Source organism: Pristiophorus japonicus, chromosome 5, assembly GCF_044704955.1.
Source record: "Pristiophorus japonicus isolate sPriJap1 chromosome 5, sPriJap1.hap1, whole genome shotgun sequence".
Classification (NCBI taxonomy): domain Eukaryota; kingdom Metazoa; phylum Chordata; class Chondrichthyes; family Pristiophoridae; genus Pristiophorus; species Pristiophorus japonicus.
Window position 1 is genome coordinate 162,194,517 of NC_091981.1, and position 25,408 is coordinate 162,219,924.

The window sequence follows — 25,408 nt, forward strand, 5'->3', positions numbered from 1 at the left end:
TGTGGCAGGTACAAAAGCACTTACGTAAAAGGTTCCCATGATATGATCTCCCAGCAACACATTGAAGAATCAGCTCCAAAGGAAGGCAGAGAGATCATTTTTTTAAATCTTACACAGAAATTGTTTATGGAAAGCAAATGTATGCCAACTTACCTCCAGCTACTGCACCGAGAGCAAATCTGTATATTGCCTCTGCCACATAGATTAGAATAGATTGAGATGTGTCACTTGCAGACAGCTTAAAAAAAAAAATCAGAAATCTGAGAGGGCAACAATCTACAAAGTTTATTGACTTCATTACTCATCATAAGTGCCAAATGTTAAGCTACTGTACTGCAACAAAGAATGAATGGATCTGCTCCGACTTAAGGGAAAGGGTGTTGGATGTCACAATGTGTACCTAATCCCTGATAAAGCAACAAATCAAATCATTTAAGAAAACAGTTTAAAATGTCTCTCGATATCCTCAGGGCATATAGTAGAAACCACATCAAGCAGTTTAATGCAAAAAGGATGAGATTGTATTTGCTTTATACCTGAAGACTGAGCAGTGCCCAGTTGGAACAATCTAGGTTTTCTATTATTCCCCACTACATAAAAAAGTTTTATATTAAAGAATACTTTTAATAAAAGTACAGCCTGATATTCCTCTAATTTGCCATTTGAATCTGATTTTTGGACACAATTGATAGAATAAATGGGCACAGGACCATTATGTTCATTTAGCCCCACTATTAAACAGCCCCGCTGTTTCCTCTGGCTCAGAGTTTCAATGTGCCGAACCAAGCATTGCTATTTAAATGGAATTTAAATTGCATTTTAAGAATGTCAACTGCGTGTGCTCTATCTTTTGGTTGCAGGTCATATGCAAGTCAGATGTGAGCTGCCTCAATAAAGGTGGACACAAAGGAAAGAGAAGCTGCATTTCTGATATCACTCTTTGCATTGGAGCAGGCAGAAACCATTGGACCATTTGCATTGGATGCTGGGCTGTGGAGTACCGAACAACTCTGTCCCTGACATCAGAATAGGTGCACCCATTAGGCAATCCATCATATTTAGTTCATAAGGACAAAGATGGCGAACTCATGTATGAAACTCATTTTGACAACCAGTGCAGATACCACATGTTAAGGTCACCTTCCAGTCCTTACCCTGCCGACCACATTGTGTCCGAAGACTAAGGTTCACTGGGAGGTGGTGCAGGAACTTTGTAATAGGTAGCATGCTGAGTTGGAGCCATGGTGCAGGGCCGGCATCTATTTATCTGTCAAGAAGGTGCCTTGAATTTATTTCACTCGGGAAGACTCCGGGGGCCATACCGACAACAATAGCCAGTCTGCTGTCCTCCTTCCCTTCTTCTTAGGCAGTCCCCAGGAGTCAAGGAGGATTGCTTCCACACTAATATGAGTTCTAAGGTAACTAATGAGTCCTTTGTGGGATCTAGACTCTGTCACAGGTGGGGCAGGTGGTGATTCAAGGGATGGGTGAGTGGAATGCTTGATTTGTTGTATGCTTCTTCCGCTGTTTGTACTTGGCTTCCGCGTGCTCCCGACGAAGAAACTCAAAGTGTTCGGCGCTTTCTCGAATGCTTCTCCTCCACTTTGAGCAGTCTTGGGTCAGGGATTCCCAAGAGTCGGTGGGAATGTTACATTTTTTCCAAGGAGGCTTTGAGGGTGTCCTTGAAGGGTTTTCTCTGCCCTCCTGGGACTCGCTTGCCATGACGGAGCTCGGAGTAGAGTGCTTGTTTCGGGAATGAAAGACTTGGATTTATGTAGTGCCTTTCCTGACCACCGGACGTCTCAAAGTGCTTTACAGCCAATGAAGTACTTTTGGAGCGTAGCCATTGTTATAATGTAGGAAACACGACAGCTAATTTGCACACAGGCAAGCTCCCACAAATAGCAATGTGATAATGACCAGATAATCTGCAATTTTGTTATGCTGATTGAGGGATAAATATTGGCTCGGATACCGGGGATAACTCCCCTGCTCTTCTTCGAAATAATGCCATGGGATCTTTTATGTCCACTTGAGAGAGCAGACGGGGTCTCGGTTTAAAGGTCTCATCCAAAAGACAGCACACCTCCGACACTGTGCAGTGCTCCCTCAGAACTGCACTAGAGTGTCAGCCTAGATATTTGTGTGCTCAAGTCCCTGGATTGGGATTTGAACCCACAACCTTCTGACTCAGAGGCAAGAGTGCTACCCACTGAGCCAAAGCTGACACAGCTGGATATCTTGTTTCCTGTGGCCTGTCCATCGGAGCTGAATGAGCGTGATCAATGCTTCGATGCTGGGAATGTTGGCCTGAGAGAGAAATGGACGTTGGTACGCCTATCCTGCCAATGGATTTGCAGGATTTTGCAGAGTTTGCTGTCCACAGGAGCATTCACCACATCACAAATACATTATTTGGCAGAGCTGGGAAATTCATTGCCAATTCCGTGGATCCCAAGCATCAGCAGGCATGTACATCAGGATTCTTTCAAACAGTCGGCTTTACAAAAGTTCAGGGAGGTATTGATTGCACACATGTAAACAATCATACTCCACTGCAGAGCCGTACCACTTATAAAAACAGGAAGAATATCTACTCTGTCAATAAGCATCTTGTGATAACCACCACCTTAATATCAAGCATGTCAATGCTAAAGTTACTGCTAACACACACAACACTTATTCTCATGCAGTCACCCAATGAAGGGTTAGCTCCTGCGGACCAGAGACACCTGCCTTGGCTCATGATCCCTGTGTGCCATTCTCAACTCCTCAAAGCAAGTTCAATGATCCTCACGCCGCCACAAAACCTATCACAGAACCACCTAATCGGAGGCAGCGAGACATAAAAGAGAGCACGGAGAAACAGCGCAGACCTAATCAGAGGCAGCGGCGGCGGCGTACCTTCCACGGCGTATTTCCCCCCACAAAACAAGGAGGGACGTCACAAGAAGCAGGTAGGTGATTGGTTGGTGAGTATCACTGTTGTCTTTTCTTCTCTCTAATTTAGGGCAGAGGGGAACACTTTAGTTAATAAACGAATAAATAGAGGCATGACAGGGCAGCTCAGTCCCGTGGAATCCACACCCTGTGCCATGTGGGAAGTCCTGGAAGCTTCTCGTGGCCTGGACGACCACGTGCGTGGGAAGTGTCGCCAGCTAAAGTAGCTCGAGCTCCAGGTTTCGGAGCTTGAGTGGTGACTGTCGTCACTGCAGTGCATCCGCGAGACTGAGAACTTCGTGGATAGCACGTTTCTGGAGGTGGTCACCCGCAGCTTAAGAGTGTGCAGGTAGAGAGGGAATGGGTGATCGCCATACAAACAAGGAGGACCAGGCAAGTAGGGCAGGAGTCCCCTGAGTGCATCTCGCTCGTTAACCAGCATCCCTTGGGAGCACTGTATATAAGCCGGCCCCCTAAGGCCTGTTCCTCACTCTGGAGTGTCTTAATAAAGACTGAGGTCACTGTTACTTTAACTTCCCTGTGTGCAACCTCATCTGTGTTAGGAACACAATAACGGGATACGAATCCAACGCAAAGATGCAGCAAACTGTGGGCATCCTGGAGAAGTTCTCGGAGGGTGAGGACTGGGAAGCCTATGTCGAACGGCTAGACCAGTACTTTGTAGCCAACGAGCTGGAAGGAGAAGGAAGCGCTGCAAAAAGGAGAGCGGTCCTCCTCACAGTCTGCGAGGCACCGACCTACAGCCTCATGAAGAATCTTCTGGCTCCAGTGAAACCCACAGATAAGTCGTATAAGGAGCTGTGTACACTGGTTCAGGAGCATCTTAACCCGAGGGAGGCGTGCTGATGGCGAGGTATTGGTTCTACATGTGCCAGCGATCTGAAGGTCAGGACGTGGTGAGCTACGTTGCCGAGCTAAGGCGACTTGCAGGACAATGTGAGTTTGATGGCTACCTGGAGCAAATGCTCAGAGACGATTTTGTACTGGGCATTGGCCATGAGACCATCCTACGAAAACTTTTGACTGTAGAGACACTGACCCACAGTAATGTCCACCAGTGATAACACCAAACAAATCTCTCAGCATACAAGTGCTAGCAATGTTCATAAATTAACTGGAAATGTGTTTGCGAGCAGAAATGTACAGGGCAGAACACACGAGACTGCAACTGCCAGCAGGCCTCAGGTGACCCAGATGACTCAGAGTCCACAACAAAGGATGAATGCAAGGCAATTCACACCTTGTTGACATTGTGGAGGCTTCCATTCAGCTTATTAATGCCGCTTCAAAGGGTATGTTTGCAAGAGCTGTGGAACAATGGGGCACCTTCAACGATCTTGCAAACGAGCTGCAAGCTCTGCACAACCTGCTAACCACCACGTGGCAGAGGAAGATCGGTCCATGGTGGATCAAAGCAATTTCGAGCCTAAGAGAGAGGAGGCAGATGCTGAAGTACACGGGGTGCACACATTTTCGATGAAATGTCCACCTATAATGCTAAACGTAAAATTGAATGACTTACCCATAGCCATGGAACTGGACACTGGTGCTAGCTAATCCATCATGAGTAAAAAGATGTTTGAGAGACTGTGGTGCAACAAGGCATTCAGTCCAGCCCTGAGCCCCATCCACACGAAACTGAGAACCTACACCAAAGAGCTTATCACTGTCCTGGGCAGCGCCATGGTCAAGGTCACCTACGAGGGCACAGTGCACGAACTGCCACTCTGGATTGTCCCAGGTGATAGCCCCACACTGCTTGGAAGGAGCTGGCTGGGCAAAATCCGCTGGAATTGGGATGACATCCGAGCGCTATCACATGTCGATGAGGCCACATGTATCCAGGATCTTAATAAATTTCCTTCCCTTTTTGAGCCAGGCATTGGAAACTTTTCCGGGGCGAAGGTGCGGATCCACTTGGTCCCAGAGGCACGACCCATTCACCACAAGGCGCGAGCGGTACCTCACGTGATGAGGGAGAGAGTGGAAATCGAGCTGGACAGGCTGCAACACGAGGGCATCATCTCCCCAGTGGAATTCAGTGAGTGGGCCAGCCCGATTGTTCCAGTACTCAAAAGTGATGGCACGGTCAGGATTTGCGGCGATTATAAAGTAACTATTAATTGTTTCTCGCTACAGGACCAATACTACCTAAGGCAGATGACCTATTTGCGACGCTGGCAGGAGGCAAGACGTTCACCAAGCTCGACCTGACCTTGGCCTACATGATGCAGGAGCTGGAGGAGTCTTCGAAGGGCCTTACCTGCATCAACACGCACAAGGGACTGTTCATCTACAACAGATGCCCGTTTGGAACTTGGTCGGCTGCAGCGATCTTCCAGAGAAACATGGAGAGCCTACTCAAGTCGGTACCACACACGGTGGTCTTTCAGGACGACATATTGGTCACGGGTCGGGACACCACCGAGCACCTACAAAACCTGGAGGAGGTCCTCCAGCAACTGGATCGTGTAGGGCTGTGGCTGAAGAGGTCGAAATGCGTCTTCATGGCAACAGAAGTGGAGTTTTTGGGGAGAAAGATCGCGGCGGACGGCATTCGGCCCAAGACAGAGGCTATCAGGAACGCGCCCAGGCCACAGGACGTCACGGAGCTGCGGTCGTTCCTGGGACCCCTCAACTATTTTGGTAACTTCCTACCGGGGTTAAGCACCCTTTTAGAGCCCCTACATGTGTTATTGCGCAAAGATGAAAACTGGGTATGGGGAAAAAAAACAAGTAATTGCTTTTGAGAAAGCCAGAAACATTTTATGCTCCAACAAGCTGCTTGTATTGTATAACCCGTGTAAAAGACTTGTGCTAGCATGTGACGATTCGTCGTCGTACGGAGTCGGGTGTGTATTACAACAAGCTAACGTTGCGGGGAAGTTGCAACCTGTCGCCTATGCTTCCAGGAGCTTGTCTAAGGCCAAGAGAGCCTACAGCATGATTGAGAAAGAGGCATTAGCGTGTGTGTTCGGGGTAAAGAAAATGCATCAGTATCTGTTTGGCCTCAAATTTGAGCTGGAAACCGGTCACAAGCCCCTTACATCCCTGTTTGCTGAAAACAACGGGATAAATACTAATGCCTCAGCCCGCATACAAAGGTGGACACTCACGCCATCAGCGTATAACTATGCCATCCGCCACAGGCCAGGCACCAAAAACTGTGCGGATGCTCTCGTCGGCTACCATTGCCCACCATGGGGGTGGAAATGGCGCAGCCTGCAAACTTGTTGATGGTGGCGCAGCCCGCAGACTTGTTGATGGTCATGGAAGCGTTTGAAGATGATAAATCACCTGTCACGGCCCACCAGATTAGGACTTGAACCAGCCAAGATCCTCTGCTGTCCCTAGTAAAAAACTGTGTACTGCATGGGAGCTGGGCCAGCATCCCCGTTGAAATGCAAGAGCCAATCAAGCCATTCCAGGGGCGAAAGGACAAGCTGTCCATTCAGGCAAACTGCCTGTTGTGGGGTAACCGCGTAGTGCTACCAAAAAGGGCAGGGAGACGTTCATCTCGGATCTCCACAGCACACTCCCGGGTATAGTAATGATGAAAGCGATAGCCAGATCCCACGTGTGGTGGCCCGGTATCGACTCTGACTTAGAGTCCTGTGTACGGCAATGCGGTGTATGTGCTCAGTTGAGCAACGCGCCCAGAGAGGCACCACTAAGTTTGTGGTCCTGGGCCTCCAGACCATGGTCGAGGATCCATGTTGACTATGTGGGCCCATTTCTCAGTAAAATGTTCCTGGTGGTGGTGGATGCTTTTTCAAAATGGATTGAATGTGAAATAATGTCGGGAAGAACCGCCACCATTGAAAGCCTGAGGGCCATGTTTGCCACCCACGGCCTGCCTGACATACTGGTCAGTGACAATGGGCCATGTTTCACTAGTGCCTAATTTAAAGAATTCATGACCCGCAATGGGATGAAACATGTTACCTTGGCCCCGCTTAAACCAGCCTCCAATGGGCAAGCAGAGCGGGCAGTACAAACCATCAAACGGAGCCTTAAATGAGTCACAGAAGGCTGACTCGAAACCCGCCTGTCCCAAGTACTACTCAGCTACCGCACAAGACCCCACATGCTCACAGGGGTGCCCCCGGCTGAGCTACTCATGGAAAGGACACTTAAAACCAGACTCTCGCTGGTTCATCCCAACCTGCATGATCAGGTAGAGAGCTGGCGGCAGCAACAAAATGTAAATGATGGTCGCGCCACTGTGTCACGGGAAATTGATCTGAATGACCTTGTGTATGTGCTAAACTATGGACATGGTTCCAAGTGGATCGCGGGCACAGGGATAGCTAAAGAAAGGAATAGGGTGTTTGTAGTCAAACTAGACAATGGACAAATTTGCAGAAAGCACCTGGACCAAACGAGACTGCAGTTCACAGACTGCCCTGAATAACCCACAGCAGACACCATCTTTTTCGAGCCCACAACACACACCCAAAGGATCAACGACACCACGCCGGACCAGGAAATCGAACCCATCACGCCCAACAGCCCAGCAAGGCCAGGCTCACTTAGCAGCCCTGCAGGGCCAACAAGACGCCAGCCCAGCGAGGGCACAGCCAACACACCAGAACAGACATTTGTACCGAGGCGGTCCACCAGGGAAAGAAAGGCGCCCGATTGCCTCACCTTGTAAATAGTTTTCACTTTGACTTTGGCAGGGGAGTGATGTTGTGTATCTGTAAAGCATGCACTCCCATGTTCCGCCACCAGGGAGCTCATCCGCTGAAGTCCTAAGGGATCCCAGCACCCCTTGGGAGCACTGTATATAAGCCGGCCCCTAAGGCCTGTTGCTCACTGTGGAGTGTCTTATTAAAGACTGAGGTCACTGTTACTTTAACCTCCCTGTGTGCAGCCTCATCTGTGTTAGGAACACAATACACGGCATCATACATTAATGGCACAATTTAAATGCAGATTGTTGTTGAGCCCAGCCACTTGTATTGCACAATCACTCTCTTTCACATACGATGAAGTATCATTTTTGTATGAAACGTTTTTCTCAACAGATTTTTTCTCCCCACCCAGCCCCAGCTCCTTTTGATGTGGTCCTGATGTTAACCTGGGCTCCACTGCCACAATAATATTTGTGTGTAATCAAAATGTCAGGTACTAGAAGAACTGATAATCAAGATTCCATTGTAAATGTTGAATTTGCAAAATTAATTTTTAAAAGTTAGTACATGTGAATTTGCAATAACAAAATACCAAGGAGCTGAAGTGAATCATTAATACTTGAAATGTAGACTTGAAATGCTAGATTGTGACTGTGGTTTAGAATAGGAAAAAAAATGCACTATTTTGTTCCTATATCAGTTCAGTCACAAAAGGAGAGCCAAATTAAATAATATTTAAGCAACCAGACTTTATCTTGTAAAGTTTAAATCCATAAACATAACACACTTTCAAGTCCTCAAAATATAACTGTATAATATTTTGCCACTCTCTCACCATAGATTCTCTCAGGTAATATGGCAAGACTCCTTCCTCTTGAGGTGCTATTCTTTTAAGGTCTGCTAATGTGACATATCTATAGAGAAACACATTATACATCTTATGTAGAGGAATTAATAGTTTTAGCATAGATGTTACAAATTCGCACTCCTGGAATAGAACTTTGCACGCTAAGAGTGCATATCATAAATTTGGGTGCACAAGTCAGTGCTATTTTTCTTGGTGAATAGCAAAACCGGTTAAAATGAGAACTTAACTAGAGCAGTATGGCAAATCTAGGGCTAATAACAGAAAAAAAATCAGTGTAGAAAATATGAAGGGAATCAAAAATGATTAGAAATAATAAAACAGAGTTTGAAGAAAGACTGACAGGTAACAAAGGGAAATAGCAAATGCCTTTGTAAACACATAAAAGTAAAACAATAATTATGGGGTAGGTCAATTAGAGATGAAAACGGAAATGGAGGATGAAGGAATGGTAGAGATGCTAAATGACCACTTTGTCTCAGTTTTCACAGGAGTGTGACAATGAATAAAAGGTATCTCTGGGGTTTCCGCCGATCTTCTGCCGAAATATTGGCAGACGATCGTAGAATCCTGCAGAAATTATTGGTGCAGAACTTGAAGATCAACACCAAAAGAATGATGGGAGGGTAGGATATATTGGCCTAGAAATTCGAGCCCTGATATTAAATTATTCACATTTCACAAGTTCTTCTGTGACATTCTTTCTGTTGGTAACCACAGAATATGGAACATATTTCATGATAATCCAACCACCAATAATTAACACGCTCCACACTACATACTCTCTATCACCACGAAACTCGTAAAGATTTTATGTCAGAAACTAAAATGTGACAACATTACAACTCAATATACTCTAAAGAAATAGCTTAAGTAAGTAATTGACTAATTTAAATAGTCAATAAATTAAAACAATTGGAGTACGTGCCCTCAAGCCTTTCTGCTCCTAATATACCACAGCTACATATCAAACACAGTCTGTGTGGTCCACAAATTTTACTTAAACTTTTGGTGAACACAAGATTCAGTAGCTGCAAGTCTATCAGCATCAAATGTCCATATTCCTTGTATGAACATATTCTAATTTTATGCTATTTAACTGCCAAATGTGAACAATGTATATTTTTTTAAACCAAATACAGCCAGTGATGCATCCAACTCACCCGCGTAATTTGTAGAGGTCTGATAAGTGGAACAAAATATCAATTTCCAAAGGTGTCACCTGACCAAGTTTCTGGGCAGCAAGAACAAATTCCTCTGAAGAAAAAAATAATGCACTATATTGTACCATTATTTAATATTAACTGAATGTATTTTAAAAGGACTATCCTAATACTTAAAGATGTACCTCCTATTACTAGACATAAGGTACTAATCAGATGTGGGTCAGTGCAAAGGGGGCATGTGGAAATTTGCATGCATAAGTCCCAGTAGGTCTAACTAATGAAGCCTTTTTACTGCAGTCAGAATAATCAGTCAAAGTGGTCAGATAAGGCTGATAAGATCTCAGTCCAAGCATGTAGGGCAGCTTACTGTACTGCCAGCATGAGTTCCAGAATCTGCACTGTAAAGCTGTTTTTATAGAGTGCCAATTTGGCCATTAGCCTAGTGTGTTAGAGCCTTTAAAAGCCCCACGTATCTGACTCCGGCTTAGTTAAACCTGATGTCCACTGAATTAAAAATTAAAAAATAACAAAGGAGTACGGTGTGGATTAAAGAGCTGAAACACAGTTGTCAAAGGATGTGTCACAGACTGAGCTGGGAAACCAGTCACTGATCTTTTAAAAAAAGCATATGCATGTCTTTCCCCTCCCTTTTAAACCTGGGAAATATCCAGAAGGCATAATCAGAATTCCTTCTAACCTTTAGAAACTTTCAAATTTGTTCTGGAGCCAGCCATAGTACGATAGACTCCTATAATGAGCTCCATGTTGTTAAGGAGAGAGTTAAAACCATTATAGTAGGAGAAGCTGACTCGATGGGTTGCAGTACCTCCTGCTGCCTACAAGTAATAAAGGAAAACAAAAATAGTAAAATTTGCTCATGTAAAGTTATTCATGCCTTTTGAATTGGAAATGTTTTAGTGTAAAACTCCTTATAAGTAATCTGCAGTTATTTGTAATTAAACAAAACTTAAATTACATAGATAAGACCGACCCTATCCCCAACAAAGTTTACTACTAAAGTTTCTACAAACAACTAATTATTAGCAGAACACAAACCATCTCTTGGAAACCTAAACAAATACATATGTTGAAAAGTAGCAATTTACAATAATATACAGTCTTAAGTCATTGCAGTTCAAAACTATTCAGAATTCGCATAGCCCTAATAAACTTGGCAACAATAAATTATGACAAGCATTACATTTTTGCAACTCTCCCAACTAAAACATGACAAAGGATTTGGTGGAGGAGAAATTCAACTCACAGCTATCCGCTTTATGCCTGAAATACAAATGGCCAGAATTTCAAAATTGGCCAGGGGGGGGGGGGGGGGGGGGGGGGCGGGTGTTTACTGCACTCTATTGCACCCAAGGTGCACTTGGTGCCATATTCAGGCGGGTCTGGAAATGGGCAAGCAGCCCCCTCCAATCAACAAGGCTGATGTACTATGAAAATTGCGGTCCTACGCCAGTTGTAGGATCCCAATGTAAAATTCATGTACAAATGGGAAGAGCTTAGTTATACCAGGTCTTGAGCAGCTGAACCAATGGTTGTAAGAAGTGCTCAAAAAACAGCCACAAAACTATTTGAAACTTATATTATTATGGAGCTAGAAGAAGCAAGAGTGTTCCTCCTGGCTTCACAAAATACTGTGGGCTACAGCTACTGTTCTCTCTCAGCTTTGCCTCCTCCCCCTGGACCTACCAGTGAGCTGCCTCAGCATCATAGCTGGCTAAAATTCATCAGGGCTCAAACGGCGAGCTGCATTGGGACGCCCATTTTGCACCTGCAGCTCGCTGTTTCCATTGTAATGATGCCTATTGCCAAATTTAGCGTAGGCCTCAGACCAACACATTGAGCAATTGCCCCACTGACTTCCTGCCCATTTTGGACGCAAGCCGAATTTCTCCCCCTTGGTCTCGTTAAAGGCACTTTAAAAAATATTTTTCAGCAAGTGATTTGTTGAAAAAAATTCTTAGAAGATTCTTAGAAGAGTAAGTACCATCTATTTAAAAAAAACATTAGGATCATCACTGTTGAAAATATGATCATTTAGTAAAGTGCAGTTTATACATTTATACTGGTTTCAGGAATCCACAGAACCTAAGGGCTGTATTTTAAGAACTGGACATGCTGGGAACGGGGAAAGTCAGTGCAGCGCTTCGGTCAGTGGCTTTTTAACCCAGCCACTGTGTTACCATATGATTTTCGGGTTTCCCGCCCAATTCCCTTCAGCGGGCATGATGACGGCCTGCACGACACGATTTCAATTCCAGTATTTAAAGGGACACACCAATCATGCAATTTGAAGGAGTTTGGAGTTGGGAGCCAATGAGAAGGAAGTGGGAGAATAGAGTCCAGAGGTCAGAGGCTGCGCTTTGGTTCAGTGGATGTGCTGCTAGGGGCTGTGTGGACCCGGAGGGATATACTGTATCCTAGTGACGGGAGGAAAAAGTCATCTGGGGACATCATAAAGGCATGGTGGCACAAGAGGTCAGCAGGCTCATGGATAGAATGTAGGAAGCTATTCAATGACCTAAGGATGGCAGGAAAGGTGAGTACAGTGGCACATTCACCTACATCCTGATGTGCGTATCACCCCAACCCCCTTCACTCTGCCTTCTCAACCCTACTCCAACAAATCAATGCTCACACCAACTTACCTTGCAGTTACACTCATTCCTCTCTGTCTGTGCACTTCTTCACATCCCCATCTGTCCATCCACCACTGATACTCACCCTCACTCTTATGCCATATCATGCCTCGCCCTCATAGTCACCCTCAACAAATGCTCTCCATCCATCCATTCAACACATGCCATAGGTCTTAAGAGAAGTGGCTGCAGAGATAGTGGATGCATTGGTTGTAATCTACAAAATTCCCTGGATTCTGGAGCGGTCCCAGCAGATTGGAAAACCGCAAATGTAACACCCCTATTTAAAAAAGGAGGCAGACAAAAAGCAGGAAATTATAGACCAGTTAGCCTAACATCTGTCGTTGGGAAAATGCTGGAGTCCATTATTAAGAAAGCAGTAGTGGGACATTTGGAAAAGCATGATTCAATCAAGCAGAGTCAGCATGGTTTTATGAAAGGGAAATCATGTTTGACAAATTTGCTGGAGTTCTTCGAGAATGTAACGAGCAGGGTGGATAATGGGGAACCATTGGATATGGTGTATTTGGATTTCCAGAAGGCATTCGATAAGGTGCCACATAAAAGGTTACTGCACAAGATAAAAACTCACGGGATTGGGGGTAATATATTAGCATGGATAGAGGATTGGCTAACTAACAGAAAACAGAGAATTGGGATAAATGAATCATTTTCCGGTTTGCAAACAGAGACTAGTGGGGTGCTGTAGGGATCGGTGCTGGGTCCTCAACTATTTACAATCTGTATTAATGACTTGGATGAAGGGACCGAGTGTAATGTAACCAAGTTTGCTGATGATACAAAGATGGGTGGGAAAGCAAATTGTGAGGACACAAAAAATCTGCAAAGAGATATAGACAGGGTAAGTGAGTGGGCAAAAATTTGGCATATGGAGTATAATGTGGGAAAATGTGAGGTTATCCACTTTGGCAAAAATAGTAGAAAAACAAATTATAATTTAAGTGGAGAAAAATTGTAAAGTGCTGCAGTACAGAGAGACCTGGGGGTCCTTGTGCATGAAACGCAAAAAGTGTTTCTGTATGCTGGTACAGTAAGTAATCAGGAAGGTAAATAGAATGTTGGCCTTTATTGCAAGAGGGATAGAATATAAAAGCAGAGAAGTCTTGCTACAACTGTACAGGGTATTGGGGAGACCATACCTGGAGTACTGCATACAGTTTTGGTCTCCATATTTAAGGAAGGATATACTTGCATTGGAGGCTGTTCAGAGAAGGTTCACGAGGTTGATTCCGGAGATGAGGGGGTTGACTTATGAAGATAGGTTGAGTAGGTTGGGCCTATACTCATTAGAGTTCAGAAGAATGATGTAATCTTATTGAAACTTATAAGATAATGAGGGGGCTCGACAAGGTGGATGCAGAGAGGATATTTCCACTCATAGGGGAAACTAAAACTAGGGGACATAGTCTTAGAATAAGGGGCTGCCCATTTAAAACTGAGATGAGGATAAATTTCTTCTCTGAGGGTTGTAAATCTATGGAATTCTCTGCTCCAGAGTTGTGGAGGCTGGATCATTGAACATATGGCGGAGATAGACAGATTTTTGAGTGATAAGGGAGTAAAGGGTTATGGGGAACAGGCAGAGAAGTGGAGCTGAGTGCATGATCTGATTGAATAGTGAAGCAGACTCGAGGGGCCAAATGGCCTACTCCTGCTCCTATTTCTTATGTTCTTTCTTATGCCATAACTCTCTCATCGGTCACTCTTTTTTCCTTCTTGCAGGAGAAGTTAGCACAGAAAATGAGGGCGAGGCAGAGGCGGCCCTCCACAGATCTCTCAGCTAACAAATGCAGAAGAGGCGGCGCTGGAAATCAGTGGAGTCTTAGCGTGCCTAGTGGCCTCCCAGCTATATGGTGACAGAATGAAATATCAGACAGCCATATAGCATATTCCTTGTTCTCTGGCTAATTGCCAGCAGGCAAGTGCGGCTGGGCCATGAGAGATATGATGGTGAAAGGGGACATGGAAGTTAGGACTCCGCTCAAAGCACTTCCACTTCTCATCCTTTGCACCCCCCTGCCCGACCCCCCCCCCCCAGTCATTATCACACATACTACCTTATGTCCTGATGGCCGAGTCTGCCCTTGTACATGGGGGGAGCCCTCATGGGCTCCAAAATGCTGAGAACGTCAGCCAAAAGCATCTCAACTGTCAGGGCAGGGATCTGAGCAACCTGCCTCTATCTCTGCTGAAACCACAGGGGGTTGCACTTGGTAGAAGTGGTAGGAAAAGGAAAAGGAAAAGGAAAAGGAAAAATTTATAGTCGCACAAGGGTCAGCTACACATTGTTAGAATCTTAAGTTTCTGTGCCTCATTTCTCAGGTTTCTGAGAGGTATCATCAGCCATGTGTCCCTCATCTCCGAGCAGCCAACCAGTAACTCTGCTTCCAGGTGCGAAGATATTTGGGAGGGTGGACTGCCGCAGAACAAAAGCATCATGGAAGCTGCCTGGAAATTTTGCACACAGCTGCATAAATATCTTTTTCTGGTTTGTACATTGATGGAGTGGAAGCCCTTGCAGTTGATAAACACTCGTGGGTGATCTAAGGGTTCCTTAATTGCCACGTGTGCAGTCGATTATGTCCTGCACATGTTGGAAGCCAGTCAGAGCCACAACCCCGAGCGCCTACAAATTTCAGGATGTTAATCGCTCAATTACAGCGATAGTAACATGGGTTCTGGAGTTTACCTTTGGTTCCACGAGTCCTGAAAATGTCTCTGGATGAGCCAGAGGCATAAAAGTTGCGAGCAGTGGTGACTTTGACAGCCACTGGTAAAGCGTGACCACCAGGCCCAGTTGGCAGCAGATGCTGTTCCAGAAGGCTGCAAATGTTTGCCACCACCTGACGCAACACCATGAGACACTGGTGTACAAACATGTCGAGGTAGCTTCTGCTTGTAGACCCTGTGTGGCGGGTATGGCCTCCTGCGAGCTGCACCTCTCTCATGATACCCTCTCCTATGGAACTGCAGATCTGTGAGCAGTCGGTTAAATATAGAAGTAGGCAGGTTGGAGCCGGTTTCCCAACCCTGCTCACATTTTTCCAGGATTTCACCTCCCCCGCCCCCCCAGCCCCCAACCAGCACCCAAACCCACATGCTCACCCACATTAAAATTCCATGTTAAAAAAGTGTTAAATATAATTATGCAACTTACTGTTACCAAGGATTGCTCCACAAATTGAGTTAGCATGTGTGGGCGAATGGTAACCATGATATCCTTGAAATCCAAGACTGAAATGCTGCCACGCTTATCTTTATCTCTCTGCATAAATGCCTGTCTTGCATGTTCCTGCTGCAACCCCTGCAAATCAGAAAATAAATTCAAAATCATGAGGGGTCTGGACAGAGTAGATAGAGAGAAACTGTTCCCATTGGCAGAAGGGTCGAGAACCAGAGGACAGATTTAAGGCGATTGGCAAAAGAACCAAAGGCGATGCAAGAAAAAACTTTTTTACGCAGCGAGTGGTGGAGGCAGACTCAATTTTATCTTTCAAAAAGGGAGTTGGATAAGTATCTGAAGGGAAAAAAATTGCAGGGCTACGGGGAAAGGGCAGGGGAGTGCGACTAGCTGAGAGTCGGCACGGGCTCAACGGGCCAAATGGCCTTCTTCCTTGCTGTAACCATTCTATGGGCCCAAATTTCTCCAGCCACTTAGAACGGCGTAGTTAGACGTGGTGCGCCAACTTCGTGGTGGAGAAAACGCGCCGAAAACTTACCGGGATAATTTGGCCGCTCCTGGATCCCTGTGGTCCTGTGGCATGGCGCTGCAAAACCTGCAGAGGGCGGAGCTTGGGTCGCGTTTGCTCAGCGCAGCCAGCAGAGGGGCGGGGCTTGGGCCTAGCGTGTCTTCGAGTGCCAGCAGGGGGAACGCATGTCCGTTTGTGCTTGCGCGCATGCGCAATAGGCTAGGAACCTTGGCAATCGGCCATTTAAAGGGAGAGCATCCTCAGTGCATCAGCAGCATTGGCAATGGGCTATATTGGAAGGGAAGGTGTTAATATTGATTTTTGGTTGGCTGAGGGAGTGGAAAGGAGTGCTGCATAGTTGCATGCAAGGTGAGAACTGTGTTTTTTCAACATTACCCGAGTGTGAATCCGATACACCAATGACGCAAGGGCATGCAACAAGAACAAAGAACTTCTTGCATGAGGAAGTGGAGAAACTAGTCAGTGTCATTGAGGACAGATGGCAGGAGCTGGATATCAGTAAGAGTGGTCCCACAAAAGTTTCACCCAAAGAAATGAGGAGACGCTGGAACCTAGTTGCAGAAGAATTCTCCGCAGGGGTGAAGACTGCAAGAACTGGAAGCCAATGTAAAAAGAAATGGAAGGACGTTGGTCAAGCAGTGAGTGTAAGTATTATCTTGAGTTTTAAATAGAATTGCAATTGTCACTGTGATCATCTGTATATGTCCCATCCATCAGAAGTTCACCATGTGGCAAAAATTATATTTTCATCTTTGCAGAAGAAATTGGCCGACAACAAAAGGGAGAGAACTAGAACAGGAGGAGGGCCGCCAAATCTGCACCAACTATCACCACTGGAACAGAGGGTCGCTGCCTTGCTGAGTCGCACCTGTAGAAAAAGAATCAGCTCTGCACAAGCTGGGCCCACACGCGAGGGTGAGGGTGAGTCATTAAAATGCATCATCGCCCTTCAAATCAACCTGCTAACTGGCCTGCTACGTATGAGACTACTCATTCCACCCATCCTGCCCCCTCCTTTTCTGCTAACCGTTTGACTGATCTGTTGTATTTTGCAGAACAAGATAATCCTGAACATCCTGAAGATCAGCAAGAAGATCCAGATGCGTCCGTTCCAGACCAAGGTGGGTGGGGGGAGGAGGGGCCCATGGATCTGTGTTCACGGGAGAATGCTGATCGTGATATGGATCAGTCCATGGTACAGGGCATCACTTCGCCAGACACCTCCATGAGCTCTGCCACGACATTCCTTGGTTTCACACCTTTCGAGGTTGCGGGTCCCAGTGGCAGTGATGGAATGCAGGTTGGAACACCCAGGGCCCCACCGTCCCAGCCTATGCCTCGCACTGGAGGGGTGCCGCTAGGCCGACCAGTCTCTCCTGAGATGCAGCCTTCATCAGATGTACATCAGGTTATTTCATTGGGTGAGGCGACCAATGCCCTTACCCGATCACTTGTGGCCGCCATCAGTGGGGTGCGTGATGAGGTTGCGACACTGGCAGGACTGCTCTATTTTCAGTAGCTGATTTATCTTTCATTTATTTTTGATGATGTCGTGAAGATGTTGTGCTGAAGTTGTTTTGATGTTGTGCTGATGGTGTGAAGGTGTTTAGTGCTTTAGAATCCTCTTAACTCACCTTCCCCCCTTATCAGCACTGAGACGGGAACTGAGGGCGGGCATGTCAGAGGGAGTGTAAACGATGGCAGGGGCCATGAGGGAGCTAGCTGCTGCAAGAAGGGCACACAGACCTAACAATCAAATGCCACTCCCACTGCCTCTGTTGAGACCCAACCCGGGCCCCCAGTCCCCTCCCCCGCCCCACCTCCCCTATGAGGAACTGCACATTTCCCAATTTGCGGGTGAGAGATGGGTGCAGCCTTTCTTTGCTGTTGTTCTTGTTGTTGTGGAAGTGCATTGTAAACTTTCCAATAAAAGATTTTTTGCATTAAAACTGAATGTTGTTCCATTATCACCACACATTTAGGAACTGTAAAATAAAACATCCGTCACCCCTACAGTCATGCGTAACTGCCGTCCCTAGCCCTGGCCAAAGGGCTAGCCGGGGCGTTCTGCAGTCGGCAAGGCAGGACTGCTCTATTTTCAGTAGCTGATTTATCTTTCATTTATTTTTGATGATGTCGTGAAGATGTTGTGCTGAAGTTGTTTTGATGTTGTGCTGATGTTGTGAAGGTGTTTAGTGCTTTAGAATCCTCTTAACTCACCTTCCCCCCTTATCTCTGGCTACCTATGCTGATTTCTTAAATGTAGGTAAGGTTTTTCTGTGCCTACAAAAGTGGCCACATACACTGGCCTAAGTTAGTTTGGAGTAACTTTTAGCTGGCCAAATTTGTTTCTATGGCCAAAACAGGCATAAGTGGCTGGCTACTAAACTAAAAAAAAAACTAACTAACTGACTTACACTCGAGCAAGTTAAATGAGGAAATTTGCGATTTTTAAGTTACTCCAAAAAAAGCTACTTGCTCCAAAAAAAGCAGGGTAACTCCTGGGGAAATTTGAGCCCTATAATTCTATGAAAATGTTTTAATATTCCGGTGCTTATTTTCATTTTATGCATTGAGATAACATCCAGATGCAAATGGAATCAAGGACAGATATCTCACCAAAATAGGCCAGACCACAGTAATATTTGGAGAAACCAAACTGGTGTATCAACAGTCAATTTCCCTGAACCATGCATTTGACAGTTAACCCTATTCTCCATTTAAGCTTCTGCATCTTGGGGACAGATTCCCAGATGGCACCATTGTATAGGATAATGTCTGATGGACCAATGATTTAAACATAATCGCTGACATTCTGTGCAAATATTTAAGACTGACACTGAACAATGATGCAACTCATGTTCATGGCATAAAACATGGAGTGCATGGCTTAAACATTACCAATTCCTCTGGTGCAGCTCCAGTCATAACCCTGGTGAGTTGACTGCAGTTTCTTCAGTGACTCAGATGGCAGACTCAGACATTGTATTGACTGTCCTCATCAGATTTTCTGGTGCATAAGGTCAGAAAGTCTCTCCATATTATAATAGTAAGAGGGCAGTCAGAAAAGACGTACAAGATGCTAATAGGCCAAAAATTGATGAGCATCAGACATTTAATATACTAAATTATATATAGAAAAATAAAAAAGCAACATGCCCCCCACAATTTAATAATAATCCATCTGAGGGAACTAAAAGGGCTTCAACCAATGAAAGCTTCAGTAATGGATATTTACTGTGAGAGGCGGGATGAGTTTTTTGCGATCTTAACAAAAGCAATGGGTAGTTGTTAGGAAAGTGATATGTGTGTGTGTGTGGGGGAGGGGGCGGGGGAGGAACGGGGGTTGGGGAAAGAAGTGCATCACATATTTATAATTAAATCCTAATGTTTGGTGATTTACATTGGATTTTGGATTCAGAAGCTTAAATTGGTTAAATGTGCATATAATACCATACCGGCTAGTTAAATGTGGGGAGGCAGCTTAGGAACTTTAAAAAGAGTTCTGACAAAATATATAAGTGGACGCAACAGTGGCAGCTGTACTTTAATACTAACAAAACTGCAGAGAGGAAGAAAAAAAAACAGGCAGCATAGGGTTATCAAAATAGCCATGGCTGAAGTTAAGAGATCCTCTGTTTTTAATAGACTAGTACTTAACATGTTCAAAATCATTAAAAAGCAACAACCAAGAAAGCAAATTGAATATAGAACCACATAACCAAAGCAGTAACCTGCAAGTTGGAGAAAGTCATTCTTAAAATGTAAATGCTCTGGTCAGACCATAACTCGAGTATGTGTCAAGTTCTGTTCATGGAGATATTCAAGCCCTGGAGAGCCATAAAACTGATCTCTAACAATGAAGGCCTGAGTTCTGTAAACAAAGACTGGAGAATCCTGGGCTTTCAGCTTTGAGAGGAGACGAGAGAGATGTTATGGAAGTGCGCAAGATAAAGAGATAAATCTGAACCATTACTTTCAAATTAAACCATGTCGGACAAATTTCAAACAAATAAAAGACAAATTTACAATTGGTGTCAGGAAGTTATTCACAGACAGTGATCAAAATATGGAATGAACTTCCTGGTGAAGAAGTTGAGGTAAAAATCCTGAAACTCTTTAATACTTGCGAGTTGTATTGAGAGCAGTGTAATATAGAGCTCCCCCTAGTGGACTACTGCTCCACCTAGTGGACTACTGTGGTAATGTAACTGATGTAAATACAGTAAAAGGGTCATGATGACAAGTTCCTGTAGAGCCATCTTGTAGTCTGTGTGTTTGTGATGTCGTAAAGTATACATCATATTGGCGACGTAGGATTGGATAATCAAAATCCCTTGCTGAAATGATTCCAGCCAAACAAGAGAGATTTTGAGAGGTTCTTTGTTTTGCAGCACGCTAAAAATCCAAGGTAAATTACAAGCACACTTGGCTGAACTTAATAATTAGATGGCCGCACCTATGGGAATAATAGGGCGCTTGGGCGAGTTCCATCGCGACCGAAAGACTTTCGGAACATATATGGAGTGGCGAGAAATGTTATTACCGCAAGTAGCATCGTCAAAGTCCCCAATGATGAAAATCAAACCGGATGGTGTTAGAAAGAAAATGGGCTATTTTCTTGACTGAAGCAGGCTCTGAGGTGTATGAAACCCTGAAAAGTTTGCTTGTTCCATCAATCCAAAGGATAAGCCACTGATGGAGATGCTAAGCAAGTTAGAACAGGACTACAGTCCCGAGCCCCTGAAAATTGCTGAAAGTTATTGTTTTGGAATACGGAATCAATTAATTGATGAGAGTATCAGTGAGCACATTATAGCTTTAAAAAAAGCTATCCATTCACTATCACTTTGGAAACTTTCAGGACCGAGCATTGCGTTTGAGGGATGAAAAATGAACCCCTAACTTGACTTTTGATTTAGCTTGTCAGACAGCTATGTCGATGGATATAGCCAACCAATACTCCCTAGAATTTTGTGCCATTTCAAGTCGTCAGCCAACCTAGGTGAATCGCCTGCAGGTCAAAAGTAAAAGGCAGTTGGGCCTCAAGGCCTCAGGAACTAGCCAAGGTAACAGCGCATTGAAGTCATGCTTTTGGTGCCTGGGACAACACATTGCCTTCACATGTGGACAGCTTTGAACAGAGTGTTTCTTCTGCAAGAAAACTGAGCATCTTGCAAAGGCATGCCGCCTAAAAAGTAAACCGACTTTCAAGGCTATAAGTAGAAATCACCAGAGACTACATAGCATTGAAGAGAAGCAATAGGATGAGGAAGTTCTGGAGATACACGTCATCAGGAGCACAAGGATACCTAACAACGATTCACGAAGCATCGTCATCCAAGTAGACTTTGCAGGAACCAGGATATCCATGGAAATTGACACTGCTGCATCCATGAGCGTAGTACCATAATCGCTATATCTCGATAAGTTGAGTGATTTTCCGATGGAGAAATCGAAGATAGAGCAACAAGACTATTCAGGAGAGCAAATCCCTGTGATAGGACATATCACCGTACCGGTGAAATACAAGGATCAGTTTAAGAGTTTGACTCTCTTGGTTCTTATCTTCTTAGGCAGTCCCTCGGAGTCGAGGATAATTTGCTTCCACACTAAAAATGAGTTCTCAGGTGACTGATAAGTCCGATGCGGGAATTACAGTCCCTGTCACAGGTTGGGCAGACGGTGGTTGAAAGAACATTGGTTGAAGGGCCAGTTGGTTGAACTGCTTAGGTTGTCAAGCGCTTGGTCTCGGCAGGGACCCGAGGTGTTCAGTGCCTTCCCGGATTATTCTCTTTCACTTTGAGCGATCTTGCGCCAGGGATTCCCTGGTGTTGGTGGGGATGTTGCACTTCTTCAAGGAGGTCTTGAAGGTGTCCTTGAAGTGTTTCCACTGCTCACCTGGGGCTTGTTTGCCATATCGGAGCTCCGAGTAGAGCACTTGTTTTGGGAGTCTCATATCGGGCATGCGGACTGTTAAGTCCTGACTCTAATGTACTGATTTACACGAGACACATGCTGAAGTCAAGGTCACTCAGGACCTGCACCTTTAATTCCAGCTCTCCAGTGCTGCACTTGCCTGAGACCTCCCTTTTATATACCTCAGTGGGACAGGTAATGGAGTGTTTCCTGCAAGTGCACCCCTGGTGGTAAGGTATGCTTATTGTTACAGGTCATATCCAGTTACAGTCATGTATAGCATGGTAAGATAGTTATATACAGTAATGTGAGATACATGACATCACCCTCCCCCAAGGTCTTATTGCCTTTATAGATTCAGGTGGTCTACGCTCTCACGTGGAGTGTGTTAGTTGTTTGCCTTGGTGCCTGTTTTTCGTTCGGTGTGATTGCTGGTATCTCGCCTGGGCTGTCTGTTGAGACTGCCCTTTCCTCAGGTTGTTCCACTTGTCTGTCCACCAGGTGTGGTGTGAGTTCCACATTGTAGTCTGCCTCTGGTTCAGCAGTGTTATTAGTGAATCTACTTTTTACTTGGTCTACATGCCTCCAGCAGGTTTGGCCATTGTCCATTTGTACAACCAGTAGCCTGTTTCCCTCTTTGTCTGTTACTGTTCCTGCAAGCCATTTTGGACCTCGGCCATAGTTTAGCACAAACACTTTGTCCCCTATCTCATTCCACCTCCCTGTCGAATTTCGGTCATGGTACTCAGTTAGCTTTTGATGCTTAGCCTCAACAATTTCATGCATGTCTGGGAGGATTAACGAGAGCCTGGTCTTTAAGGTTTGTTTCATTAATAGTTGCGCGGGGGGAACCCCAGTCAACGAATGTGGACGAGATCAGTATGCCAGCAGCAGTCGCGACAGGCGGCTCTGTAGCGTGGGACCTTGGATTCTGAGCATGCCTTGTTTAATGATCTGCACTGCTCGCTCCGCCTGGCCATTGAAGGTCGGCTTGAAAGATGCCGTCTTAACGTGATTTATACTGTGGTCAACTATAAAATCATGAAATTCTGCACTGGTGAAGCATGGACCATTATCACTGACCAATATGTCAGGAATGCCGTGCTTTGCAAACATGGTTCTAAGGCTCTCCACAGTGGTGGAGGTGGTGCTCGAGTTTAAAATGGTGCACTCGATCCATTTTGAAAATGCATCAATGACTACGAGGAACATTTTGACCATGAATGGGCCCGCATAGTCTACATGCACCCACGACCACGGTTTGGTGGGCCAGGGGCTTAGGGGGGCCTCCCTGGGGGCATTACTAAGTTGGGCACAAATGGTGCACCGATGGACGCAGAGCTCCAAGTCCGAGTCAATGCCAGGCCACCAGACATGAGATCTGGCTATGGCCTTCATAAGGACGATCCCCGGGTGCACGCGATGGAGCTCCCGGACAAACGCCTCCCTGCCTCGCGAGGGCATAACTACTCAGCTGCTCCACATCAGGCAGTCTGCCTGTAGTGAGAGTTCATGCATGCGCCGATGGAAGGGTTTGACCTCCTCGGGGCAGGCATCACGAACCTCTGCCCAGTCACCGGTTAAAACGTATCTTTTAACTAGAGATAACGTGGGGTCGCTGGTCGTCCAGGCTCTGATTTGGCGAGCTGTCATGGGCGAGCCTGTGGATTCAAAGGCATTGATTGCCATGACCATCTCACAGTCCTGTTCGTCGGACCCTTCTGTGGTCGCCAGGGGTAGCCTGCTAAGCGCGTCAGCACAGTTGTCTGTGCCTGATCGTGTAGTCGTAAGCCGCCAGCATGAGTGCCCACCGTTGAATGTGCGCCGAGGCGTTAGCATTGATTGCCTTGCACTCGGATAGTAGGGACGTGAGGGGTTTGTGATCGGTTTCTAACACAAACTTGGCCCCGAAAAGGTATTGGTGCATCTTTTTGACACCGTACACGTACGCGAGCGCTTCCTTCTCAACCATACCGTACCCGCGCTCCGCCTGCGAAAGTGACCTGGCGGCTTAAGCAACGGGCTGCAATTTACCCGCATCATTGACGTGCTGTAAAATGCACCCGACCTGATGCCGAATGGGCATCGATTGTATATGAAAAGGCCTCGATGTATGTTGATAGTGGCGAGTAGCTTAGACTCGTCGGTCAATTTTTGCGTCATATACGCAGATGTGAGATCTAGTTTTGAGAAAAGTTTTCCTCCAGCCAACGTGACAAATAGGTCCTCCGCTCTGGGCAGCGGGTATTGGTCCTGTAGGGAGACTGTTTATGGTAGACTTGTAATCCCCACAGATTCACACGGATCCATCATGCTTCATGACGGGGACGATGGGGCATGGCCAGTTGCTGAATTCCACTGGAGAAATGATGCCTTCCCGCAGAAGCCAGTCCAGTTAGTTTTCAATCTTTTCCCTCATCACATAAGGCATAGCTCTAGCTTTGTGATGGACCAGTCTGGCATTCTGGGTGATGTAGATTCTAACTTTAGCCCCTTTGAAGGTTCCTACACCTGGCTGAAAGAGATGTTCAAAACGGCTTAGAACTGTTGAGCAGGAGGTCCGTTCTACTGAATACATGGCGTGAACATCATCCCATTTCCAATTAAGTTCTGCTAGCCAGCTTCTCCCCAACAGGGCTGGGAGATCCCTGGGGACAATCCACAGGGAGAGTCGGTGCACCATCCCTTTGTGTGTGACTGAGAGCATGGCGCTGCCAAGGACTGGGACGATTCCTTTAGTATAGGTCCTTAGTTTGGTGTTGATCTTTGAGAGTTTTGGTCTGTTGCTTTTGTGCGGCCACAACTGTTCAAATTGGTGAATGCTCATGAGGGATTGACTGGCCCCCGTGTCCAGTTCCATGTTGACGGGTATCCCGTTGAGTAGAACCTTCATCATAATTGGAGGCGTCTTGGTGGACATTGATCGTGTTAACCCGCTGTACCTCGGCGTCCCGTGCACTGTTCCAACCGTCTTGTGGTCTGCTTTCCGACCCTTCCAATTCGTATACCAGCCGAGCTGCTGTTTTTCTGCACATGCGAGCCAGATGCCCTGTGTAGTTGCAGTTTCTGCAAACGGCATGCTGAAATCAACACACCCTGGTTGAGTGCCTTCCCCCACACCTCCAACACAGACCATTTCCATTGTTTCTGAAGGATGAGCTGTGTCTGGCTGATCTCCCTTGAGCTTCTCTCAATCTGTTGTTGATTGCTCGCATTGTGGGTTGATGAGGTGTGATCGGCCGTTCATGTGGCCCTTGATTTTGATGGCTTCTGGTGCCACTGTCTGCTGTTGAAGGCCTGCTCTCCTGCCTTTGTCTCTGTGTGGGGGTAGCGGTTTGTTTCACAATGTGAACCCCTTGTTCCGATGCCTCGTTGGTTGTCGTACCCGAAGTATAGATCAGCCTCGTTTCTTCTTTGCCTGCCAAGAACTTCTGTGCGACCAGTGCTGCTGCCTCTAGAGTCAAGTTCTTAGTCT

General features: G+C 45.8%; 1 protein-coding gene across 3 annotated transcripts in view; it reads right to left on the reverse strand.

Annotated features, from left to right (window-relative positions):
• Positions 1-25,408, reverse strand: part of LOC139264492 (electrogenic aspartate/glutamate antiporter SLC25A13, mitochondrial) — a 343,232-nt gene that overhangs the window by 99,356 nt on the left and 218,468 nt on the right. For 2 of the 3 annotated variants that reach the window (XR_011593353.1, XM_070881055.1), the window contains exons 6-10: positions 15,462-15,608; positions 10,327-10,465; positions 9,627-9,720; positions 8,434-8,512; positions 154-238 (exon numbers count right to left, since the gene is read on the reverse strand). Coding sequence is in view for 2 of the 3 variants with exons in the window: in XM_070881055.1 (XP_070737156.1) it covers positions 154-238; positions 8,434-8,512; positions 9,627-9,720; positions 10,327-10,465; positions 15,462-15,608 (544 nt within the window). In the remaining variant the exon portion in view is untranslated. The remainder of the gene's footprint in view (positions 1-153; positions 239-8,433; positions 8,513-9,626; positions 9,721-10,326; positions 10,466-15,461; positions 15,609-25,408) is intronic. The other variant, XM_070881056.1, reaches the window with a different exon arrangement.